The sequence below is a fragment of the Camelina sativa genome, chromosome 9 (genome assembly GCF_030686135.1).
Source record: "Camelina sativa cultivar CO46 ecotype springtype chromosome 9, ASM3068613v1".
NCBI lineage: Eukaryota > Viridiplantae > Streptophyta > Magnoliopsida > Brassicales > Brassicaceae > Camelina > Camelina sativa.
In genome coordinates, this window is record NC_141888.1 from 16,812,236 (window position 1) to 16,834,568 (window position 22,333).

Sequence of the window (22,333 nt, forward strand, 5' to 3'; positions counted from 1 at the left end):
AAATCCACCATAATTTTTCTGCAGCTATAATTATTACAAAAAAACATTAGCAACAATATTATTTTAAGAAAATAAAGATTCAGATTAGCAAAAATTAATACCTAAATTTCATTATATTCAGTTTTGTAGATCCACAATTATGATCAATGATCATCCATGAATTCCACTGAAACATAAAAATATTTATTAGGTTACATATAAAATTTTAGTAAACTACAAAACAAAATATAGAAAATAATACAACCTATATTTTTTAAAGATGGAGAATCCATAGACAAAGTCTATGATTGCTTGATCTTGCTTTCCAAACAACCACTACAAAAAAAAAGCATAAAAAATAGAATCCAATGAATCATATAAAATTGTCAAAATTTGTTTTTGCTCATTTGCTTGTTGAATAAAAAACCATGGAATAAAAATATGATCATGTTTAACCAAAAGAATAAAATTGAATAACAATCACCACTATAAAAAAACAAATAAAAACAATTATTAAAAATACTTTACCGATTTGATTTTTTTGCTTGCTTCATCAACTTGTTCGTCCAATCTTGTTTTTGATATACAAAAAACATTCTTGGTCAATGGAAGTACACCTAAAACACAACCAAACAGTACAAAATGAGTAAAACTTTTGATATGATTCAACATAATAATTAAAAACTATAGCAGCATAAAAATTAATCATGCAAAGCACCAAAGCATATGGATAGTACATCAACATGAAAAAAAAAATCAAAATCATACAATAGTAAAGTTGATTCATTAGAACCAAAATAATACAAAAGAAACATTATACTCTCAAAATATATGTTTAGCTTTATGAATCCGACTTCTACTGTTTTGGCTGAGCCTCTATATATATATATAGCTTAGAAGGAAAATCGTCATAATTATCTTTACCATTTTAATATTGTAAAAAATAGAAATTTTCTTTAAACAAATATTCGTAATATATTCTAATATTTATCTTCCATTTTTTTAAAAAGAGATATTGTGTAAATATATTAGATTTTCGATTTTGTAAAACAAATTTCGTTTTTTTTTTAAATTTTCGTTTTTTAATTTTTTTTAAACTTAGTAAAGGGTAAAAATGTCCAATTTTGAATCTCATTAATGGCAAATTAGTAATTTTAAGTCTGAGGATGAATGTGGTGCGTTTCAGCAACCTAAATAGAGAGAAAAAGCTTCTCCGAAATATTTTTAAGGGTATTTTTCATTAAGGGCAAAGGTCAATTTTTGTGAGATTGGCTGTGAGCTCTCTCGAATTCTCTTTTAATATATTAGATATCCGAACTGTGGCTGCATATTCCCGAACTACAGTTAGGATTTTTATGAGACCATTAAGTTGACCAATTTAAACCCGTTGAACGAATCCACCAGGCAGACAGACGGACCGGACTATAATAAACCCATTTTTTACATTTTAAAACCCCTAGAAACTCTCTCAACTCATCTCATCTTATCTCGTAATTTATTTTTGTATCCACCAGCGTGGATTGAATATCCGATGACGACGGTACCGGATTTTGTATTTGAGAATTGAGACGGGGAAGCTTTGGTAGAGGAATAACAGATTAGATCAATGTTTAGGGAGAGGAGAACAATAGGGAGAGAGAACAATGAAACGGAGTAACGAAGCTGAATATAATAATAATAAGCGGTCCGTGTTGATGGGGAAGCAGATATTGCATGTTTCTCCTTCTCCTCTTCTCTCCAAGACTAATTACATTTCCGACGGTGAGATTCTCGACTCTCATATTTTGATGTAAGCAAAACAAACATATAAAAGCTTTGATCTTTTAAGGTGCATCCCGGCTTTTAGTTTCTGTGTGTTCCTTTTGCTGATAATAATTTTTTAGCAAATCAATCTTCTTCTTTTTTTTTCTTTTTTTTTTGCTTGTTTTCTGGGTGGGCATATTTATCAGAGAAACTTATCTTAGACTTGGCTCTGGTGGTTGTTCCTAAAGAACATATATGTGGCTAGATCTAAGAGCATAATGGTAATTAAGACACAAGCTTTGTTAACAGGGTTCGGATAACCTACATCTCCGGGACCAAGTCTAGCATTCATTGATTAGAATTAGAACTTCAACAATACCATCAAAAGATCACTATCTTATTGATGGAGCAATGCCACACATCTTGTGTGCATCTCTCTGAAATACCCTAAAACAGTCTAGCGAAGAGATAAAGTATTTGTGTTATTAATGCCATCAACAATTTTTTTCGGAGATTCTTTAGCACTTTCAAGATCGGTTTAGGCGCCATATTCTCACTGATAAAACATATACGAAAAGGAATATATGTTAACCCTAGATATATATAATTTTCTAGGCTAGAGACTCTAATCTGCCGCCGGTCAGTCAAGTTCTCCGCTCTAACTTTATCCTTTTCGTATATGTTTATCAGTGAGAATATGGCGCCTAAACCGATCTTGAAGGAGCTAAAGAATCTCCAAAAAGACCATCCAATCTCTTGTTTAGTCTTCTGCAGTCTTATGCAGTCTTCTGCAGTCTCTATGCAGTTTCTATCTTATGCAGTCTCTTCCGTCTCTACCGTGTGCAGTCTCTACACAGTCTTATCAGTCTTATGCAGTCTTCTGCAGTCTTATGCAATCTTCTGCAGTCTCTATGCAGTCTCTATCTTATGCAGTCTCTTCCGTCTCTACCGTGTGCAGTCTCTACACAGTCTTATGCAGTCTTATTAAATATGCAGTCTTATGCTCTGCCGTGTGACGTCTCTCTGTGTTGTCTTAACTTAATGCCATCGTATGTCGTATCTGCCGTATCTGCCGTATCTCTGCCATCTTATGCCATCTCTCTGTCGTATCTCTGCCATCTTATGACATCTCTCTGCCGTATCTCTGCCATCTTATGCATCTCTCTGCCATCTCTCTGCCGTCTCTCCATTATTACATCGTCTAGCACCATCTATCGCTGTCTACTTCTACAATTATTACATCGTCTCTCCTCGCTACCATCACTCTTCTTCTTCTTTCTCTATTGTCCCTTTCCTCGTCTTTCAACTTCTCATTCACCTTCCCATCAACAACATCAATATTGGCTTCGTCTCCTCTAAGTGTGGATGCTCTTTCAATTGTGAAGGCAGTGGGGACACATCGGAGATAGACACTATTAGGGCACTATAGCGGCTTTAGAGACGTCTTCGGTCCTCTGTCTCGGTTCATATAGAAACCCTTAGCTAGCCATCGTCTAGATCTGAAGCGGCAAGCAAAACTGGTGGTTCCTTTCTTCATCGATGCTTCCGCAACACGATTCTGATCAACAACCACCACCTCCTCTAAATCTCTGTAATTTCAGGCTGTTACTTTGTCATCGGTCTTGGCTCCTGAATTCATCATACCTTTCTTTTCCTATCCCGTGTCAAGAAAACTGTTTTCTTCTCAATCGTTTCCTGGCGATAATGGAAACAAGTAGCGTTTTCATACAACTCTGATGGATAGCACAAACCCTTCCTTGGAGTTTATGATTTATTTTCCTTCTTCATGAATATTCGTCATTCTCATCTGCTTCCAATTCTAGGCTAGCCACAAATCTAGAATCACATCCCAAACAAGAATAGATCTCTGTCGAACACAAGCTCTGATACCAAATAAAGAACATATATGTGGCTAGATCTATATGTTTAAAGGACGAGAATGTTCATGTGCTTGTGTGCATCTCTCTGAAATACCCTAAGACGCGCACCTCTTTATGAAACGCTCTCTTGGTATTTATAACAATGGCTCAACCCTAAAGTTAACAACTTTCCTATTCTAAACCGGTAAACTAACATGTTTAGATAACTCCTAAATATAATTAATCCTAATTCCATAACTTGGTAGGATTAGTATAGCTTGCACCTCAAGCTATATTTAAGCTTATGCCAACAGTTCTTGATTTGACTTGTTGTTATTCAAGTGCTCGAGAGCATTAGTTTCATCCAACTATATTTATTCATTTTCCATGTGATCAAATGTATATATTGTATGTTAGGAACGTGATATCCTTAAACGCAGCTTTTCTTCATGATTCTAGGCAGCAAATCTTTCTTATTAGTTTTCCAAAAAAAAAGGATTTTTGAGGGCATTTCTTAGCTGTAGATATATCAGAAGAATCAGAGGTCAGTGGTTCTGACAAAGAAGACAGCTCCTGGATTTCTATGTTCTGTAACCTTCGTGGGAACAAATTCTTATGTGAAGTCGATGATGATTACATCCTAGATGACTACAACTTGTGTGGACTCAGCCATCAAGTTCCTTACTACGACTATGCTCTCGATTTGATTCTCGATGTAGAAGAATCTTCTTCTTCTCGTGGTAAGTCTTTCGTATGTGATATGCTGTGTTTGGTTTTGTCTTTGGGAACTCTTTTTTTTTTCTTTTTTTTTTTTTACTGATGCTTGATTTGGCATTGACGACGGACGGGGTTACACAAACAGGTGAGATCATTACAGAAGAACATAACGAGTTGATTGAGTCTGCAGCCGAGATATTATATGGAATGATTCATGCTCGTTACATATTGACAGGTTTAAAAAAATACAACAACTATGATTTTGGAAGATGTCCAAAACTTTATTGTCGTGGCCAACCTTGTTTACCTGTTGGCCTATCCGATATCCCTCGAGCAAGTACCGTCAAGATATATTGTCCTAAATGTGAAGATGTGTATTACCCGCCATCAAAATACGAAGCAAGTATCCTTTTTTCTTGTTTGTTTTTTTGGCATTCGATATTATTTTCCTATCTTTGGTTTTTTTGTTTTTCTTTAAACATGTGAAAAAAACAGATATAGATGGAGCTTACTTTGGGACAACATTTTCACATCAGTTTATGATGACTTATGAATTTATAAGGCCAGAAACGGTATCGCAAAGCTATGTTCCAAGAGTGTTTGGGTTCAACTTACACAAGCCGTGAAGGGAAAAAGGTAAAACGGAAGACCGAATACTACTAGTATAAGACTTGTATGTGTGAATCACATACAAATAATTGTATCACTAATAGACTTCTCTCTCTCTCTCTCTCTCTCTCTCTCTCTCTCTCTCTCTCTCTCTCTCTCTCTCTCTCCACTACAAGAAAAGTCCACATTGATAGCAATAGATTATAGCTCATTCTCTTCAACAGCTATGAAAAATATACTTTTTTTGTTATTACCATATAATAGCACTAGAAAAACGCTAAGATAAAAATTCATTAAATGAGAACCTAAAATCGTTTATTCCGCCAATACTTAGATGAAAATTTTCGTTTAAGCGTCTTTTAGATCCAATTTTTGTTTTTGTATCAAGAACCAAAAAATTTAAGTGCCACGTTTACAGCAAAAATAAAACATTATCCCTTCTCTGTACGAGAAGACGAACAAAACTTCTAGAAAAATTTTCTTCCCCAAATTGAAATCTAGGTCTTTTTGAGTCACCATAGACTCCACCGTGAAGCTCGTCGGCAGCCTCATTTCGCGTCCATTCCGATGTTATATCTCGGCGACAAAGTGATTAACACGAAGAGATCGAGAGCTTTTGATTCTCGTTGCTGATACCGGCGACAAAGACGATGGTTCTTCTTTCGAAGCCTTCTTCTTCTTCCTCTGCTTCTTCTCTCTTCTGTCTCGCTGAAACTTGATTCGAAACCCGTTCTGAAACTTGATTCGAAACCCGATCTAAACTCGATCCCAATTTGTTTGTCACATCTTTCACTCTCGATCCCTCTCAGTTTACAATCTCTTCTGAACTCGTCAAGGTTTCCCTTCTTCTCAATCATATTTTGCAAAGTAGTAGCTCGATCTCTCTCCGTCGGGTCGTCGCACGGTTTCAGATCCAATTTGCTTTTGATTTTCATGTTCGATTATTTGCCTATCACTTATCAGTCTTGCTATTGTAAGAACTCTTGTTGATTAGAAGTGATGACATGCCTTTTAGATTCTGTATGGAGTTGTAAGATGATATATTTCATGAGTACAATATCTATTGAAAGTGACTTGTATCTTGTTGCTCATGTTTCTTCTTTGAACCTCTGATTTTGGTTTCTCACTGTGAAACAGGGTGATACATTCAACAATTCTCATTTCACAGACTCAAGGAACAAATCTCGGTGACTCTTCTTCTTTTCCTGTTGAGAAAATTAATCGCCAAATTATATGAAGCTTTGTTATATGTATTCTTGATGGTGAAAAACTGATAATGTAAGCCATGGCTTAAACCGTGAGTCTAGCTTTGCTGATTGAGAATTTTCTGGATTTTGTGGTTTCTCTATTCATTATTGTTTTCGATTTTAGTCAATGATTCCGAGTTACTATCCAAAATTTGGCAACATAAGTTTATTGAGCCAATGAGATGGCAATGGCTATGATATCTGTTGTAGTTTCTAAAATTTGTGAAAGTTGCTGTCTGCTGACTCTTGGAATTGAGAGTTCCAGTTCTAGATTAGATTGAGGTCTTGTGATTGTTAACTGCAGGACAAGAAGTCGAGTACAAGAAGTCGAGTATAGACTTGGGATCATTGCTACAGGTTATACGTTCTGATCTCTAGTTTTTCTAACAATTTATGTCTTTGATTATGCCTTGTTGATTTAAGCTCTTTGTATAATATTTTGACTGGATGCTTTTCTTATAATATTGTCATTGGCATTCACTAGCCCTGTTTTCATCCGATGGATCTGTGATAGCATGGGTTGAAATCTTGAAGCTTTGTTATGGTCTAGGACTAGGTTTCGAAACAAGAAAAAGGCTTCGGCATGGTGATAGCTCTATGCAACATCATTTGCCAACCTTCGTGAGTGTCTTTTAGAGTTTACGGAATTTCCAACTTAGCACATTTAGTTTTGGATTTTAACGGCTTTTATCTACTGATTTTGAAACAGGAACACCAGAAAGAGAGTGAGTTCCTTTAGCAAAGAACAAGAAACATATAAATTAAGGAACTACACGAGAAGTAAGTGTCTCGCCTCATCTCCATAAACTCGTTATGTGCAACAATTTTAATGACTGTTGTTTTTCTACTGTATCTATGTGCAGCTTTGGATACTTGATTCATATATTCAAAGTGAACTAGTAGCTGTTCATTGGACTGTTTCAAGAAACGCTAAGTGAGCAGCTAAAAGAGACCCTTTGCTACAAGTAAGAAAAGCTTTGAAGGGTTACATGTACATGTCAAGTAGTGTTTCTATTCTTTTTGATGTTAGTTTTATTTTATTTAAGACTTGGTGACACTTTGTTATGTAAGACTTATTTTGGTTAATGTAATTTATGTTATGTATGTTGATTATTTTATGAAATGTAAAAATATAAATCTATTTAAATAAATTTTGAAAAAAAAAATTACAATAATAAATAAAATAGCATTAATTTTGTGATACAATAAAATATATTTATAGCATTCGATTATTGCTATGATATAGCTACGGTAGAAGCTCCTAGCATAGCGTGTAAAATGACTTATAACATTATCTTTAAAAATTTGAAAAGCGGGATAACATAGCATTTCTGTACTGCTATGGTATAATACTATACCATAGCATACGAACTTTTCGCTATCATATGTGAGGTATCTACAATAACAGTGGCCTAATATAGCGTTTGTAAAAGAGCTATGAATTACATATTATAGCGTTTCTCTCGTCCTAACAATGTACATATTTGTTGTAGTGCTCTCTCTCTCTCTCTCTCTCTCTCTCTCTCTCTCTCTCTCTCTCTCTCTCTCTCTCTCTCTCTCTCTCTCTCTCGTGGATGTTGTTCCCACATATGCCCACGCTTCAAATGGTCATGCCTGAGTGTGAGGGGGGGGGGGGGGGTGTTAGTGTAAAATATCTCACATCGAAAAGATGTGAAATGATTTAATTAATATATAAAGGGTTAGGGCCAATCTACTCCTTGCCAATTGGTTTTGAGTTAGAAGCCCACAGTAAAGCCCGAATTTAATATTGACTAGGTAATATCCCGCGCATCATATGCGCGGATTGTTGTATTACATATGTTAATTTATTTTAGTTTATTTACTTATCATAAAATTATGAGAATTTTTTGAGAAAATCTTTTTAATAAATTTTTTAAAAATGGTATTTTTAGTGTTGGTATTGAAAAATGTAATTCTCATTAAAAATACATATATAACAAACAAATCTCCTAAATGTCAATAATACACTTTATTTATTCAAATCATAAAAATTTACTATGATATTCAAAATTTACCTAAAACATTTAATAATTAAATTGCAATATTATTTTTGAAGTATCAATTAAATATATTTCCTATAAAATCATATGAAATGCAATTAAAAATCCCAAATATTAATTTAATTTTTAATCTTTTTTATATTCAACTTAATTTAAGCTATATTGCTAGGTTAAATTCTAATGATTTCCTCTTTGTAGTAAGATTTTGGAAATGGGAATATCAAATTATTTTTTATATAGAAAATCTTTAAATTACAAAATTTTGAATTAAAGAAACACTATAATGATCTTTATATAATTATACTTTGGATCAGAAGAACCAAAATATAATGATGAGTATACAAATTCTCAAAAAATCAAATTGGAGGTAAGAGAGAATTAAAATTTTGATTTAATAATTCTATTATAATAGTTAATTTTGTTAAAACATTGCATACTTTTAAAAATATATATATATACATGTATGAAGATGATTTCTTTTGATTGATTCTCTCATTGGGCTTTGATTGAAATTAGTGTTGTTGAATTTGCATCGATAATTACTTTTGTATAGCCACCAAATTTTTATTATACATATGTAATTGAACATTGAAAATAGTAAAAAGAGAAAGAATGAAGGAAGAAATACATTAAAAAAAATTGAATAAAATATAAGATAAATCTAGCAAAATATATAATCATACTCTTACCATGAGTTTTAAATTTATGCAAGAATATAAACAAAACAAAGATGATAATCCAACTCTTACAACACATATGAGATATAACAACATTTGATATTGGTGGGAGATAAAGAGAGTCTCGCTCCCTAGGAACGTAGAGATTAGGCTAATGGGTCGGCCTGTTGTGGCCCAATGGTTGACAAAAACAAAAGAGAATGATTACTTATAAGAGGATAATCCAAATTAGATAATGGAGATGACTCTTTAAAAACAAGAACAATGTAAAATATATATCATGCAGTCTCTAAAATTAAAAGAAATTTAGCATTCAAATTTACAATGATATTTCATTTGGTTTTTTGTAACCCATACAACAAAAATAAGAAATCAAAAACAAAAAATTGAAAAATGATTTGAGGTATTTTGGAAGAGAATGAGAGAATAGGAAAATGTGAAAGTAAAAGAATGTTGATATGAGAGAATGCTTATTTATATGATAAAATTGATGGAAGTTACAAAAAAAAAGTGAGTGCATAATTATAATTTATTGTGTTTGAATAGAATTAAGTGGTGAAATATGATTAATGCATAATTTATTTTATTTTCAGTTATAATTTTATTTTAATGTGTGAATTAAATGTATTGTGTTAATTGGTCTTAAATCCCCTTTTTAATAAAAGGGAAGTACACAACTTAGTTTTTGTAGACTTTATAAAAAATATAAATGGTTACAAATGCATAAAAATAAAAATAGGTTATATATTAACCCTATACTCTTCATAAGATAACTCTTCATATAAAGATAATAAATGATAAATGATAAATGATATCCATAAATCGTGGAGCAAGATTTAGTTATAATATATATGAAGATCCTCCTTTCGTATGTTTGTATCAAATCGTAGACTTTATAAAAAATAGAAATGGTTACAAATTCATAAAAATAAAAATAGGTTATATATAGGATCTACATTGACCCTATACTCTTCATAAGATAACTCTTCATATATAGATAATAAATGATAAATGATAAATCCTCTTTTTAATAAAATGGAAGTACATAACATTGTTTTGGTAGACTTTATAAGACTTTATAATTTTAATAAATGGTTACAAATAGGTTATAGATTAATCTATATATTAATTAGTTACAAGTTGATAGTTCATATATTAAAGGTAACAAATAAAACCTTAATTGTAACAGAAAATCTTAAACGTGATATTCCAAATTGATAGTTCATGGATATTCCAAACTTTATTTTCGGAAGATCACGTTGTTTCCAAAGATCTACAATTACAATATTACCAATTTATTTTCCTGAGATTTTATTGATAGACCACAACGTTAACCAAGTTATTAAATGGGATAAAAATATACTCTCAATCATAAATTGAAAGTACACAACTTTTTTTGTATAATAAAACGGAAGTACACAATTTTTTTTTGTATAATAAAACGGAAGTACACATTTTTTTTTGTAGAATATATAATTTTTATAAGTTGGTTACAAAATAAATAATATATTAAATATAGGTTGGTTACAAAAAAAAAGTTATAGATGAAATCCGTGGGCTATATGAAATTACAAATACACTTCAGAATATCTCAAAGAATCCTCTTATAGATAATATTTCAATGATTTATACAATTTCCAAAAAAATTCTTAATTATTTCATATATTGTTACACTATATATAGTGTTAGGTACAAAAATATACTGTTAGGTATAAAAAAGAATAAAATCTTGGCAATTAATCACACTTAATCGTGATTTCTGAGATTTTATGTGGATTTCAAAATAAAATCTGACCTAACATCCTTCCAAACTTTTAATATAAATCAATGTCTTTAAAACCGGACCGGAAGGTGAACCGGAAGTCTTTCGAGTCACTGGGTCAACAAGTCAGACCGATTGAATTACAGGTCAATTAGTTTATTAGTTTGATTATATTTTATGAATATAACATCTACTTTTTATAAATATATGAACAAAACATACATAGTTAGGTACTAAGCAACTAAAATTAAACTTTTAAATGATTAGATAAAATAACTAACTGATTCTTTTATAAATAACAACATTTATTTTTAATTTGGTTTGAGTTTAAAGTGTGACCAAAATAAAATATTTTAATTTGAGATCGACAACCTGGTCCGACCCTCCTGTTCAACCACCGGTTCACGGGTTTTTAGTGGGTTTTTCTATTTTTTTACGGGTTTAATTTTTTAGGTTTTTAGAGGTTACCATGACCGGAATATCTATCGGGTTGTGGTTGGATCGAACCGACCGGCTGGTCTGGTCCTGATTAAAAAACATTGATATAAATCATTCAGATCTCCATTCACCAAAATACATATTCATACAAAAATAATAATAATAACAATCGTTTCTCAGTTTACAATGCTAAACCGTCTTCTAAATTATATTTTATTTTGAAATTATAATAAAGATAAAAGAAAATTTAACCCGTGCTAGAGCAGGGGTCCAAATCTCGTATTGTTTAAAGCAAACAAATAATTAAAAAGCAAAAAAAAAAATAGAAAGCATTAAATTAAAATCAACCAATAAGGAGAGACCAAAACCTTGCTTTTATATATTATTATATATGATTACCTCATCTTTTGCCGGCAAAGTCCAAGTCATATTCTCCTGGATAGCTTTCTCCATGAGGCGTTTCATTTCCGTCATCTTGTCGTGAGAGTCACTGGTGAAAGATTCTTCCGCGGATGATGATTAAGAATTCTTCTTAGGTGTCTGACTCCGTCTGAAATGCCTCACGAACCTCTCTCTGCGCCTTCTAAGTATTTTATGTTGGCAATGATATTCATCTCCTCCGCATTGTAATCCTCTATCATCGCCTCTCTATCCTTACTGTTGATGACCTCGTCTCTCGCCATCTTCTCCCGATCCATTTCCTTAATTAAGCGTATACACTCCTCGCGCATCTCATTAATCTCCTCCTCTGTGTACTTCTCCAACAAGTCCTCCGCCTTAGACGCCATCGACACTTCGCGATTGGATTCCATTTCGACCAGAATGTTTTCTTATATCGATGAAAAGATAAACAACGAAAAAATCCAATATGGGCTCGATCGGAGCGCAGGGCATAGATGGATCAGATCAATATTTTCCTTTTAACATTATGGGCTCGCTTATGAGTAATCACCAAAAAAGGCCCATTTGGACATCGCCTACACCCGGTGCGCAGAGTCTTTTTGCATCGTCAGTCACAATTTTTTTTAGCCAATCCTTCCATCCTATATAACTCATCAATTCTGGATAATCAAAAAGAAAAATAAAAAAAATAATAACTTTTGTTTTAGTTTTTAAAAGTTTTTATTTAAAAGAAAAGAACTATGCTTTAGAAAAAAATGAATATTAGTAGCTAGCTGTTTAAGAAAAAGAAAAAAAGAGTTTTAATAAAAATAAATAATTTATTTTAAGTGCATACAAGTCGATTTTATACGAGGAGGAGAAAAAAAAAAGGAAAACATTTTTCCTGTCAAAGAAGGAAAAAAAGAAAAAAGAAAAAGGAAAACAATTAGTACGAGTGAGTCATACAACGTCACTAATTAGGATATCAAATCTATAAATATGAGTTTGTTCTACTTTTTTTTTGCTTTGGTTTCTCTCTTTCTCTTTTTCATCTTTCTCTTAATTTTCTCGGGAAAGAAACAAAAAAAACCTAACAACGCCGTCGAGGGTATCTGAGTGCACCATGACGATGAAAAGAGGAGGAACAAAGAGAAAGATTGAGATTAAGAAATGTGACACTAAACAACAACGCTCGGTGGCTTGCAGCAAACACCGTCAAACTCTCTTCTCCAAAGCCGCTGACTTCTGTCTTCGTAACCTCTCCGGTAGAAAACTCCGATGTCGTTTACTCCTTCTCCAGCTATTCTCCTCCTTCTGAAATTGCTGATTGCTACCTCAACGGCAAGTCTCCTCCTAAGATTACTAACCTCCAAACCAAGCTAGGGTTTTGGTGGGAAGACCCTGATCTCTACCGTTATTGCGACGATCTCTGTGAATTAAAGATGATCGAGGATCGTATGATGAGAACGAAGAAGCATCTGAGGGATTGCCTTGAGAAGAAAGAAAAATCACAATTTGTTTCCGAACAAAACCCTAGCTCCTCTGCTTCTAGGGGTGTCAATCGGGCTGGCCCAGTCCAGCTCGGCCCGAAACCCGTAAAGCCTGCATATGTTTGAGCCCGGCCCGGGCTGGCCCGAAATATTTTCGAGCCTATATTTCAAAGCCCAAGCCCGGCCCTAACAGGGCTACAGGGCTTTTCGAGCTTTTTTGGGCTTATCTTACCGATCAAAAATTCAAACTTATAAGGCTTAAAAAACAGTGTTTCAAGGTGCACTATAAAAAAAATCAATCAAAAATTTAATAACTCGTGAAGTGACCTTAGTGCAGTGGCCAAAGATAAGTCCTTCATGCACAAGGCACCATCACACCAGGGATCGAGTCCCGCTCCCTACGAATGCAGGGATTAGGCTAATGGGCCGGCCTGTTGTGGCCCAATGGTTGACAAAAAAATAATAATAATAACTCATCTATATTCATTATAACCAACTTAATTTAATATAAAAGTTTAAGACTAAACAAAATTTTGATACTTTAACCAAATAAACTAATATATAATTCATATAAAATATCATAGATAAAAAATTTTAAAGTATTAAGTATGGTTATTAAGTAAATATAAAAATTAGGATTAGAGTTTAAAACTTTAATTACAATAAATTATTAATCAAATATTGCAATCAAACAAAAATGTTAACAAAAACATACAAATATTTTTGTTAAAGGGCTTTTCGGGCTGGCCCGAGCCCAGTCGGGCTAAGCCCAAAAAACCCTATAACCCAAACGGGCTGAGCCCAAAAGGCCCGATTTTTTCTAGACATATATATTTAAGCCCGAGGCCGCTATTTTTCAAGGCCGGGCCGGGCCAGCCCCCGGGCTTTTGCCCTAATTGACGTGCTTATCTGCTTCTCTCGACGAAAACACTAAGTCCTCGTCTCCAGAACAAAAGAAGTCTACTTTCTCCTCCCTCGAGAAGATCTGTGGTGCACAAGTTCAAAACCCTAGTTTCCGGCCTATTGAAGATCTCTATGGCGAGTTGTTATTATCTGATCAATCAGGTTACTTGGTGAATGAAGATGATGTTAGATTTGTTGACTTTTTATGGGAAACAGAGAAAGATAATAACGGAATGAGTCTGTTTCAAGAAACACAATTTGTTTCCAATTCTGATCAAAACCCTAGCTCCTCTTCTCTCCACGAAAACCCAAAGTCCTCGACTCCATCTTCTTGTGATGAAATTGCTTCTTTTGAGCAGAACTGTACTTTCTCCACCCTCGAGAAGATCTGTGGCGAGCCTTCATCACAAGCAACTTGTTACTATGACCAATACCATACCTTTGCTATTGACACTACAAGAAAACATGGAGTTGTCGACTGCAAGTTGCAACTTAAAACATAGTCGCTAAATTTAGCGACTGAATTGCGATTGTTTTGCTACTGAATGGCTACTAAAATAAAACAGTCGCCTAGTAGACGCTAATTCAATACTGATGCATAATGTCGCAGTTTAGTCGCCAATTTGCGACTAATTTTGAGACCAATTTGACAGTCGCCAAACGTTGCGACTAAACAGCTACTCGTTAGCGACTGGTATATTTAATTTGGGCCTTAAAACAAATTTTGGCCATAACAAAACGGCGAAAACCCAAATCGATCTCATCTTCATCCCTGAGAAAACCCTAATCCCTCATTTCTCTTCATCCCCGAGAAAACCCTAGATCTCAATTGCTCTCAATCGAGAAAACCCTAGATCTTCATCCCCGTCCTAGTATCTCTTGATTTTGATGGCTGGAGTAAAGAAAAGAGGAGGAGGAAGAAGAAACCCCTCAAATCAAACCTCTAGAACCTCACAAACAGCAAATCGAAGACCCGCTAATCTTCCAAGCCAGTATGCCTTCACGCCGGCGAACCAGCGAGACCCAGACACTGATTCTCAGGAAATTCCTGTCCCAATTCTCCAGCGTCCAGGGAGACCTACACCTACTTACAGAGACTATACACCTCCGACAAATCTGTTCCAGAACTCGAGGAGATTTCTTGGAGCATCCCCTTCCAGCAAAGCTCCAATCAGGCGTCCTTTTCCTCAACCTCTCGCCTCCGCGACGAATCCACCAAAATTCTCGAGTCAACTTCGAGAGTCTCTTCAACCGTCAGTCACGAATCATCATTGACAGTCTCCTCAAGTCTCGAATCTACCTCGACAGACTCCTCACGTCTCAAATCATCGACCACACTCTTCTCAACCTGGTCAACCTCGAGCAGCTTCTGCATCGCATCATAGTTCTCAAGCGCAAAACTCACATGAGGAAGAAGAATCTGATTCTGAGGATGACGGTTTAAGGCAATCAAATCTCCCAGCTGATGTACTCGCTTCTTTACATGACATGCTTGCCCAACCAGGCCGTGAGTAGTAAACCACTGTCCTCTCTCCAACATTAGAGCGTGGAACCACTTGGTAAGATTAGAATTTTTAGTTTATTAGATTGATTAGAATTTTTCTTGGATTGATTAGAATTTTTAGGTTTGTTTGTGTTTGGAACACTTGTGTTTGTGTTTGATTAGAATTTTAAGAATTTTGTACTTTCGATTTGTTTATGTTTGAAGGTTTGTTTGTGCTTGATTAGAATTTTACTTTTGATTTGTTTGTGTTTGAAGGTTTGGTAAAGACAAGTCATCACTTACCCGAAAGATTACAAAAGTGTTTACAAACAAGTTTGATGGGCCATATTACAGTTGGGGTTGTGTTACTAATGCAAGAAGAGAAAAATACTTGGAATTCGCGGTAAACTTGTACTCCTTTCAATTTGATTTCTGTAGTTATAGTTTTTTTTTGGTTTTTTTATCACTAACACTAGTCTTCTTTTGTAGAAAACACACACCTAGGATCCCTCACTAACCGGTGTGGTTCAAGAAAAGTTTTATACCATTTGTCGAAACCGTATGAAAGACATGGTTTCCAAGGCAGCAGCTCAGCGAGATCAAGTGAAACCGAGTTGGATTGAGAAATCTATTTGGAAAGAAATGTGTGACTATTGGAACACAGAAGAAGCCGTGGCAAAGAGTGCAACCACTTCAGCAGCTCTAATGTCTGACCGTAATGGTCTTAGCCCTCACAAACATGTATCAGGGCCGAAGTCTTACTTACAAATTGAAAAGGAGATGGTGAGGTACATCATAACCTTTTCATTGTTTAATTAATTGACATCATATGGTTCCTAACCTTTTAATTGTCAAACATTTCAGGAAGTGGAATTGGGAAGACCGCCAACTATTCCTGAATTTTTTCTCAGGACTCATACCAAAAAAGATGGTACTTTTGTGGATAAGAAAGTGCAAGCAGTTCATGAGGCATATAAGAAAAAAAGGGAAGCTAAGTTGGCTGCTCTGGATAATGATGAGTCTTCTGATGGTACTTCACGTCGATCAGAGCTATCTCACGAGGAGGATGATGAGCTCTTTCTTCAGGTAATTTGCTTCTTTCTAATAATCTATTAAGTTTTTTATTGTTAAGTAATTATGTTAACTTTTTCTCTCTGTTTTGTTTATGCAGTCTACTTTCATAAGTGATAGAGGAACATACTTTGGAGTTGGAAGCCTAGGGAGTTACATCAACGGGAAGCAGAAGTTCCCTGGAAGCTCTTCTTCTTTCACAAGCCTGCAACAACAGCTTGAAGAAGCTAACCGCAAAATAGAGCAACAAGCAGCTCTACAAGCAGAACGTGACGCAGAGGCTTCACGGGTTGCAGCTGAGGCTTTACAGATTGCATCTGAGCAACAAGCAGAGATCACACGCTTGGTTAGCTTCCTCAAGACTAACCCAAAATATGTCGCCTTCCTCGAGTCTCAAACCAATGACTCCAACCCTGCTGATGTTCAAAGTTAGGTTCCTTCACTATCCCTCCTTCCCTCATGATTATGAAAACTTTTGTAATATTTGCGACTTGTACTCTTGGATGTTTGGATGTTTTCTGGAACTTATGTTGAATGTATGTTGAAACTTATATTTTTGTTTAATTTCATGTTTGTTATGTTTTAGTTATAGTTTCATAATCAGTTTTGGTATTATTAAATCAAATAATTCATTTTTACCAGAATTTTTTAAAAGACATGATAATTAAACAGTCGTAAAACAGTCACTGAAACGTACACAAATCAGTAACCAAAACAGTCGCAAATGAGTAACCAGATCAGTCGCTAAAGTGTTGCAATTCAGTCGCAACTTTAGCGACTGTTTGGCGAGGGAAGAACGACCACAATTATCAGTCGCCAATTAGTAGATCCGTGTCGACTGTTTGGCGACTGATTATTTTAGCGATCCACTGTTTAGCGACTACGTATGTCAGTCGCCAATCAGTCGTTACTAAGTAGTTTGCGACTATATAGTGACTATTTTTATAATCGGCAATTCCATGTTTTAATGTAGTGTGAAGATCTCTACCGCGACTCATCATATTTTATGACGATAATAGTTGTGATTTTTTTTTGTTCTATCGCTGAAGTCAATTGATTAAGCTAAGCTATTAGTATATTTTTTTAAAAAAAGAGTAGTGACTGTGGTTTTCTTTTATACTTGTGATTTTGCTATTCTAGGTGTTTAAAAACTAGTGTGTTTAATGCAGTTGAAGGTAAAAGAAACAAAGAATCAGTCTCAAATTGATCAGTGCAGCTTTGACTCTATAAGTGGATTGGTCGTCGGATATATGATAGATCTGAATTGGATGTTCTTCTCTTGTCGATATTGTTGAATATATTTGCTTTTTTAGCGGTTTGATGTAATCTTGTGTAGAAAAGAACAAATGTTCCATTGGTTAGGATGATGATATAAGTTTAACTCTACTATCATGTGACATATTACAAAAATGTCATGCATTTTAATTAATTTAATAACTTACAAAATAAAAGCTTATATTGGTTTATAAAATAATAAAACAATATTTTCAAAATTATTTAACAGATTTCATTTATTGTTTCAGAAATCTTAAGAAATAATAACAAACTATTTAGAAAAATTATAAAATTTAATTTTATTTATAAAACTAAGATTAAATATGCATCTCTAAATTGTTTAATAATAACAGATATATTTTAAAACTAAAATACAATATTGTTTCTATTTTAAAAATAGAAAATATTATATCTAATTTATTAAACTTTTTTGCACTATATATCCACGCAGTGACATCTTATTAAAATCTAAGAAATCACAAATGTTAGATTTTATTCAATATAATATATACAACTAAAAAAAATCATAAAGTTAAATCGGATTTCTAAACACGACCGCTTTAATACGGGTTTTGTTTGATTTTATGAATTTTACTAAAATTTATTTCCTCTCCTCTCAACCAATCAGAATTTTCTATCTAATATTTCATTAAAAAAAAAAATCAAAACCGTATGTGGTTACATTTGTTGGCAGTTCTTCTCCGAATTGGCTTGTTTGAGTCAATTATTTTCTATTGTTGTTAAAATAAATAAAATAAAGGGCAATTGTCATGAATACCATCATTTTAAGTTTCTGGGTCAAAAATACCATAAGCCCAAACAATTTTCATTTCTAACATTTTTCATTAAACCATTTGACGAAAATACCCCTCTTATTTCTCAAACCCTCATTGTTTCCAAATCGCTTCTCGTTGCCTCCCTTCACTCAAAAAAATAGATACGGTGGTTGATGGATTCTTGCCACCTCGCCGGATTCTCATCGCATCACCGGTATATCTCACCGGAAACTCGTCGCATCACCGGTCTATCTCGCCGGATTCTCGTCGCATCACCAATCTATCTCGCCGGATTCCCGTCGCATCATCGGTCTATCTCGCCGGATTTTCACCGCTTCGCCGGTATGCTGTTGTCTTGCTTCGTCTTAGAGGTCTCCTCAATTCGATTCGCATCGCCCTAGCCACCACCATCCTTATGCCTCGTTTCGGCCTTGCTTTGCCTCATCGTCGTTGCGATTTGTATTTGAGGTTCTTCTTCTTCGTTGATCAACCTTCTCCACACAACGCTTTAGCATTGGTCATTGTAGTTTATAGGTAAGATTCATTTCATTCTCTTTCTATTGTAGAAATTGAAAACACCATAAGATTTATGTATGTGTGTGTGATTTTGACTTTACTAAATCCACAAAAACCTAAACCTATTGGGTGCAAAATTTAGTAGATTCTTATGGTTTCTACTAAAATTTATCTGTTGTGGATTGTCTTCGTCATGTAATGATTTGTTCTTCCTAAACATGTAAATTGTTGTGGATTTTCTTATCTGTGTAACAATGGTGATGCTAGTTTTGTTAGATACAATGCTAGTTTTGTTAGCTAGAGTTTGGTTGATGGTAGTTATTATTCAGTTGCATTATACTTTATTCCATTGGTGTTGTCTTTTCTAACTATAACTTTGCTTAGTGTACTTGACTTGGTCGTTTTAATGTTGCATAGAAAAGTTAATTATAAGTGTCATTGTGATGAGTCTTGCAACTGGATGTTCATGTTGCTTATTGAGATGGTTTTGTGTCATTCTAGTTGGATTAACCAGTGAAGTTACATGCTTGATTTGATCATTCAAGAAGAACTACTTACAACTTGGATTAGCTTATACATGTCACAATTATACAATTTGGATTTGCTTATGTTTCAGTTTACTTTATCTTTATACATTAAGCTTGGTTTGCTGACATGGTTTAGTGTTTTCGTGTTCATAACTGACTACTGTAGATTTCTTGTTTGTTGAAAATTTGGGAAGCACTGTTGAAATTTTAGGAAGACTTTCATAATACGATATGTTTCATAATGAAAATTTGGCTCTTTGTGGCCAATGGTTTTGCTTTCTGCTTACTCATGAAGCTATTCATATCATGTAGTTTCTCACATAAACGTTGATTGGATTAAGATTTTTGAAAATTGGGAAGCACTGATGAACATTCAGGAAATGATCTTTGTATTTTGTGATGATTTTCCTGACACCATCTGTGTTTTTTGTTAATTTAGAAACTTACATTGATTGAAAGGTGGTTTCTTGTGACTACTTTTTGTGCTTTCTGCTAACTCATGAAGTCATTCATACCATATAAACGTTGATTGATTAAGATAGTTGAAAATTGAGAAACATTGTCGAAGATTCAGGAAATGATCTATATATTTTAGGATGATTTTCCTGACACGATCTGCTTTTTTTTTTTTTTTTATGCAGGACATGGAAGATTCTTTCCTTACAAATATCAAACTCTAAGCTCCATTTCAACATAGGAGATGAGCCATGATCTGAATTGAAGATAAACTAGTTTACAAACTACGATTGCATCAAAGAAGTCAAAGCATACTTAACTTTTTGTTTGTTTTCATCTATCTAGGATTGTATAATGTTTGAGATGACGTTAATGAATAACAGTTTCAATAACTTTCTTCCAATATTTAGTTATTTTCATTTAGGAAAGACTAATTGAAATTTAGGAAGGAATCCTTGAAATTTAGGAAGGAATCCTTGGCATTTAGGAAGACCTTTTGGATTTTTCTCCATCGTTAAACAATACAATTATACCTCAAGTTAAAATTCTACTATATAGGTAAAACACGAGGATGTGAACAAATTTCAATCACTATCCCTCACTAATGAGTAATATGTTATACAGTGAGGCAAGAAGATAAACAAAGATTTAAAATTACATTTCTTTAAATTTAGGGAGGATTTTCTAATGTTTAGGAAGACATTCTTGAATTTAGGAAGGTCTTCCACAATGACATGCATTCAAACTTCCACACAATTGTCCATTTTCTTATCTTCATCATCAACTCTGCTTTGTCCTTGAAATATTAGCGATCATGTATATCATCAATCACTTGAATGTAATGACACATCCACTTAGTCGATAAAAATCCTACAAACATAAACACATATAAGTAAAAAACCAATTTATGAATGCCTTCCTAACTCGTAAAGACTATATATCTTACTGTTATAGTCATACCATCTCCTCTTCATTCAATATCTACTAGAGAAACACAAAAGAATATATATATGAGAACTAAAAGCATATTAAGCACAAAGAAATTTTTAACTCTATATTCCATAACCTTTACTCACAGCAACAACTATTGCAAAAAGCATTTGTGTATTGTTGATACTCCCATCGAGTAAATGTCATTCTTAGCACATATAGATACAAACACCAAATCTCTTTCAAACATGTAAGTGGTTTGGTAGCTGGTGAGAAGAGATATTGGAGTGACTACAATATTGTCCCTATTGATACAAGAACAAAAGGAAAGGATTATATGCATTTAACTAAATAACTAAATGTGGTTTACATGACTCACATCTTCTCTACCAGTATGTACAATCTTTATAAACATAACTCAACTCTAAAACTATAATACACGAAGATCACATCACAATTAAACTAGTTTTGCAACACTAGCAGTTTTATTAATTACCTTGAAACCCCAAAAAAAACACTTTCAGAATAATGTGTGTCATTAGCTAAAGGATTCAAAAACTACACAAGAATTTTATAAACAACAAATTTTGTAAAATTTTAGAATGAAGCACAAAATACTATTCAATAAAGCAATCAAATGGTAAAATCAAGCAATCAGAGCATAGAGAATACCTTATCATTAATTTATCTCCGATGATAACGCAAACACTGCAACCACCAAATTAATCACCACCGTTGTTGTCTTGTACGGGAGCGTCATCGGATCTAGACACAATGATGGCCTTGGAACAGTCATTTTTGTCGATTTCGACTTTGAATTCGATAGATTCATCAACATCGATATCGAAACTCTCAGATCTGATGGTGAATTGGAGAATGAATAAATCGTTGTTGCCGGCGTCGATGAAACCAAAGAGATGTCAAACAAATTGACGAAGTTGGAGGAATACAGAGATGAATGATGTCGGAGGAAGACGGAGACGAACGATGTCAAAGATAGATGGAGCCGTCAGAACTCGACGAAGATGATGAATCACGATGACAATACTTAGAGAGGGTTTGAGAACGAAATCCAAAAGCTTCACTCACGTTGGTTTATAACATAGGGATATAATGGTCTTTTAATTTAAATAAATAATGGTATTAGTGGAAAAATAAGTAATGGATGGTAAATTAGGAACTAAAACTAGGTTTGATGGTATTCTGGGACATTTCTCTAAAATAAATCAAAATTAAATTAAAAAGAAAAACAAATTAAGGAAACAAATTCTGTATATTCTTAATTAAAGGAAGTTAAATATTGGCTTGGTTTAGATTTTTAAAATTAGAACAAAATTATGTGTCGGTTTGGAAACACAAATAAGGTTATTAGAGTTTAGATTTTATAATTAAAATAAAATTATATGTCGGTTTGGGTTTACAAATAAAGTGGTTAGGGTTTAGATTTTACAATTAAAACAAAATTACATGTCG

The 22,333-nt window shown here is 33.8% G+C and overlaps 1 protein-coding gene, 1 long non-coding RNA gene and 1 pseudogene across 2 annotated transcripts; all 3 read left to right on the forward strand.

Moving 5' to 3' along the window:
* The first annotated feature begins 2,419 nt into the window (after window positions 1–2,419).
* On the forward strand, window positions 2,420–5,128 carry LOC104710877 (casein kinase II subunit beta-2-like). The gene is made up of 4 exons (XM_087465519.1): window positions 2,420–2,690; window positions 4,106–4,321; window positions 4,444–4,701; window positions 4,794–5,128. The coding sequence occupies exons 1-4, from the start codon at window positions 2,420–2,422 to the stop codon at window positions 4,922–4,924; spliced, it is 876 nt and encodes a 291-aa protein (XP_087321645.1). The 3' UTR covers window positions 4,925–5,128.
* Window positions 5,129–5,315: 187 nt separating this feature from the next.
* LOC147938194 (uncharacterized) lies at window positions 5,316–7,267 on the forward strand. Its single transcript, XR_015565578.1, has 6 exons — window positions 5,316–5,743; window positions 6,045–6,185; window positions 6,459–6,511; window positions 6,639–6,775; window positions 6,864–6,934; window positions 7,018–7,267. It is a non-coding gene; the product is annotated as an uncharacterized LOC147938194 (long non-coding RNA).
* A 4,713-nt stretch (window positions 7,268–11,980) lies between these two features.
* Window positions 11,981–14,329, forward strand: LOC147938195 (uncharacterized; annotated as a pseudogene).
* The last annotated feature ends 8,004 nt before the right edge of the window (window positions 14,330–22,333 follow it).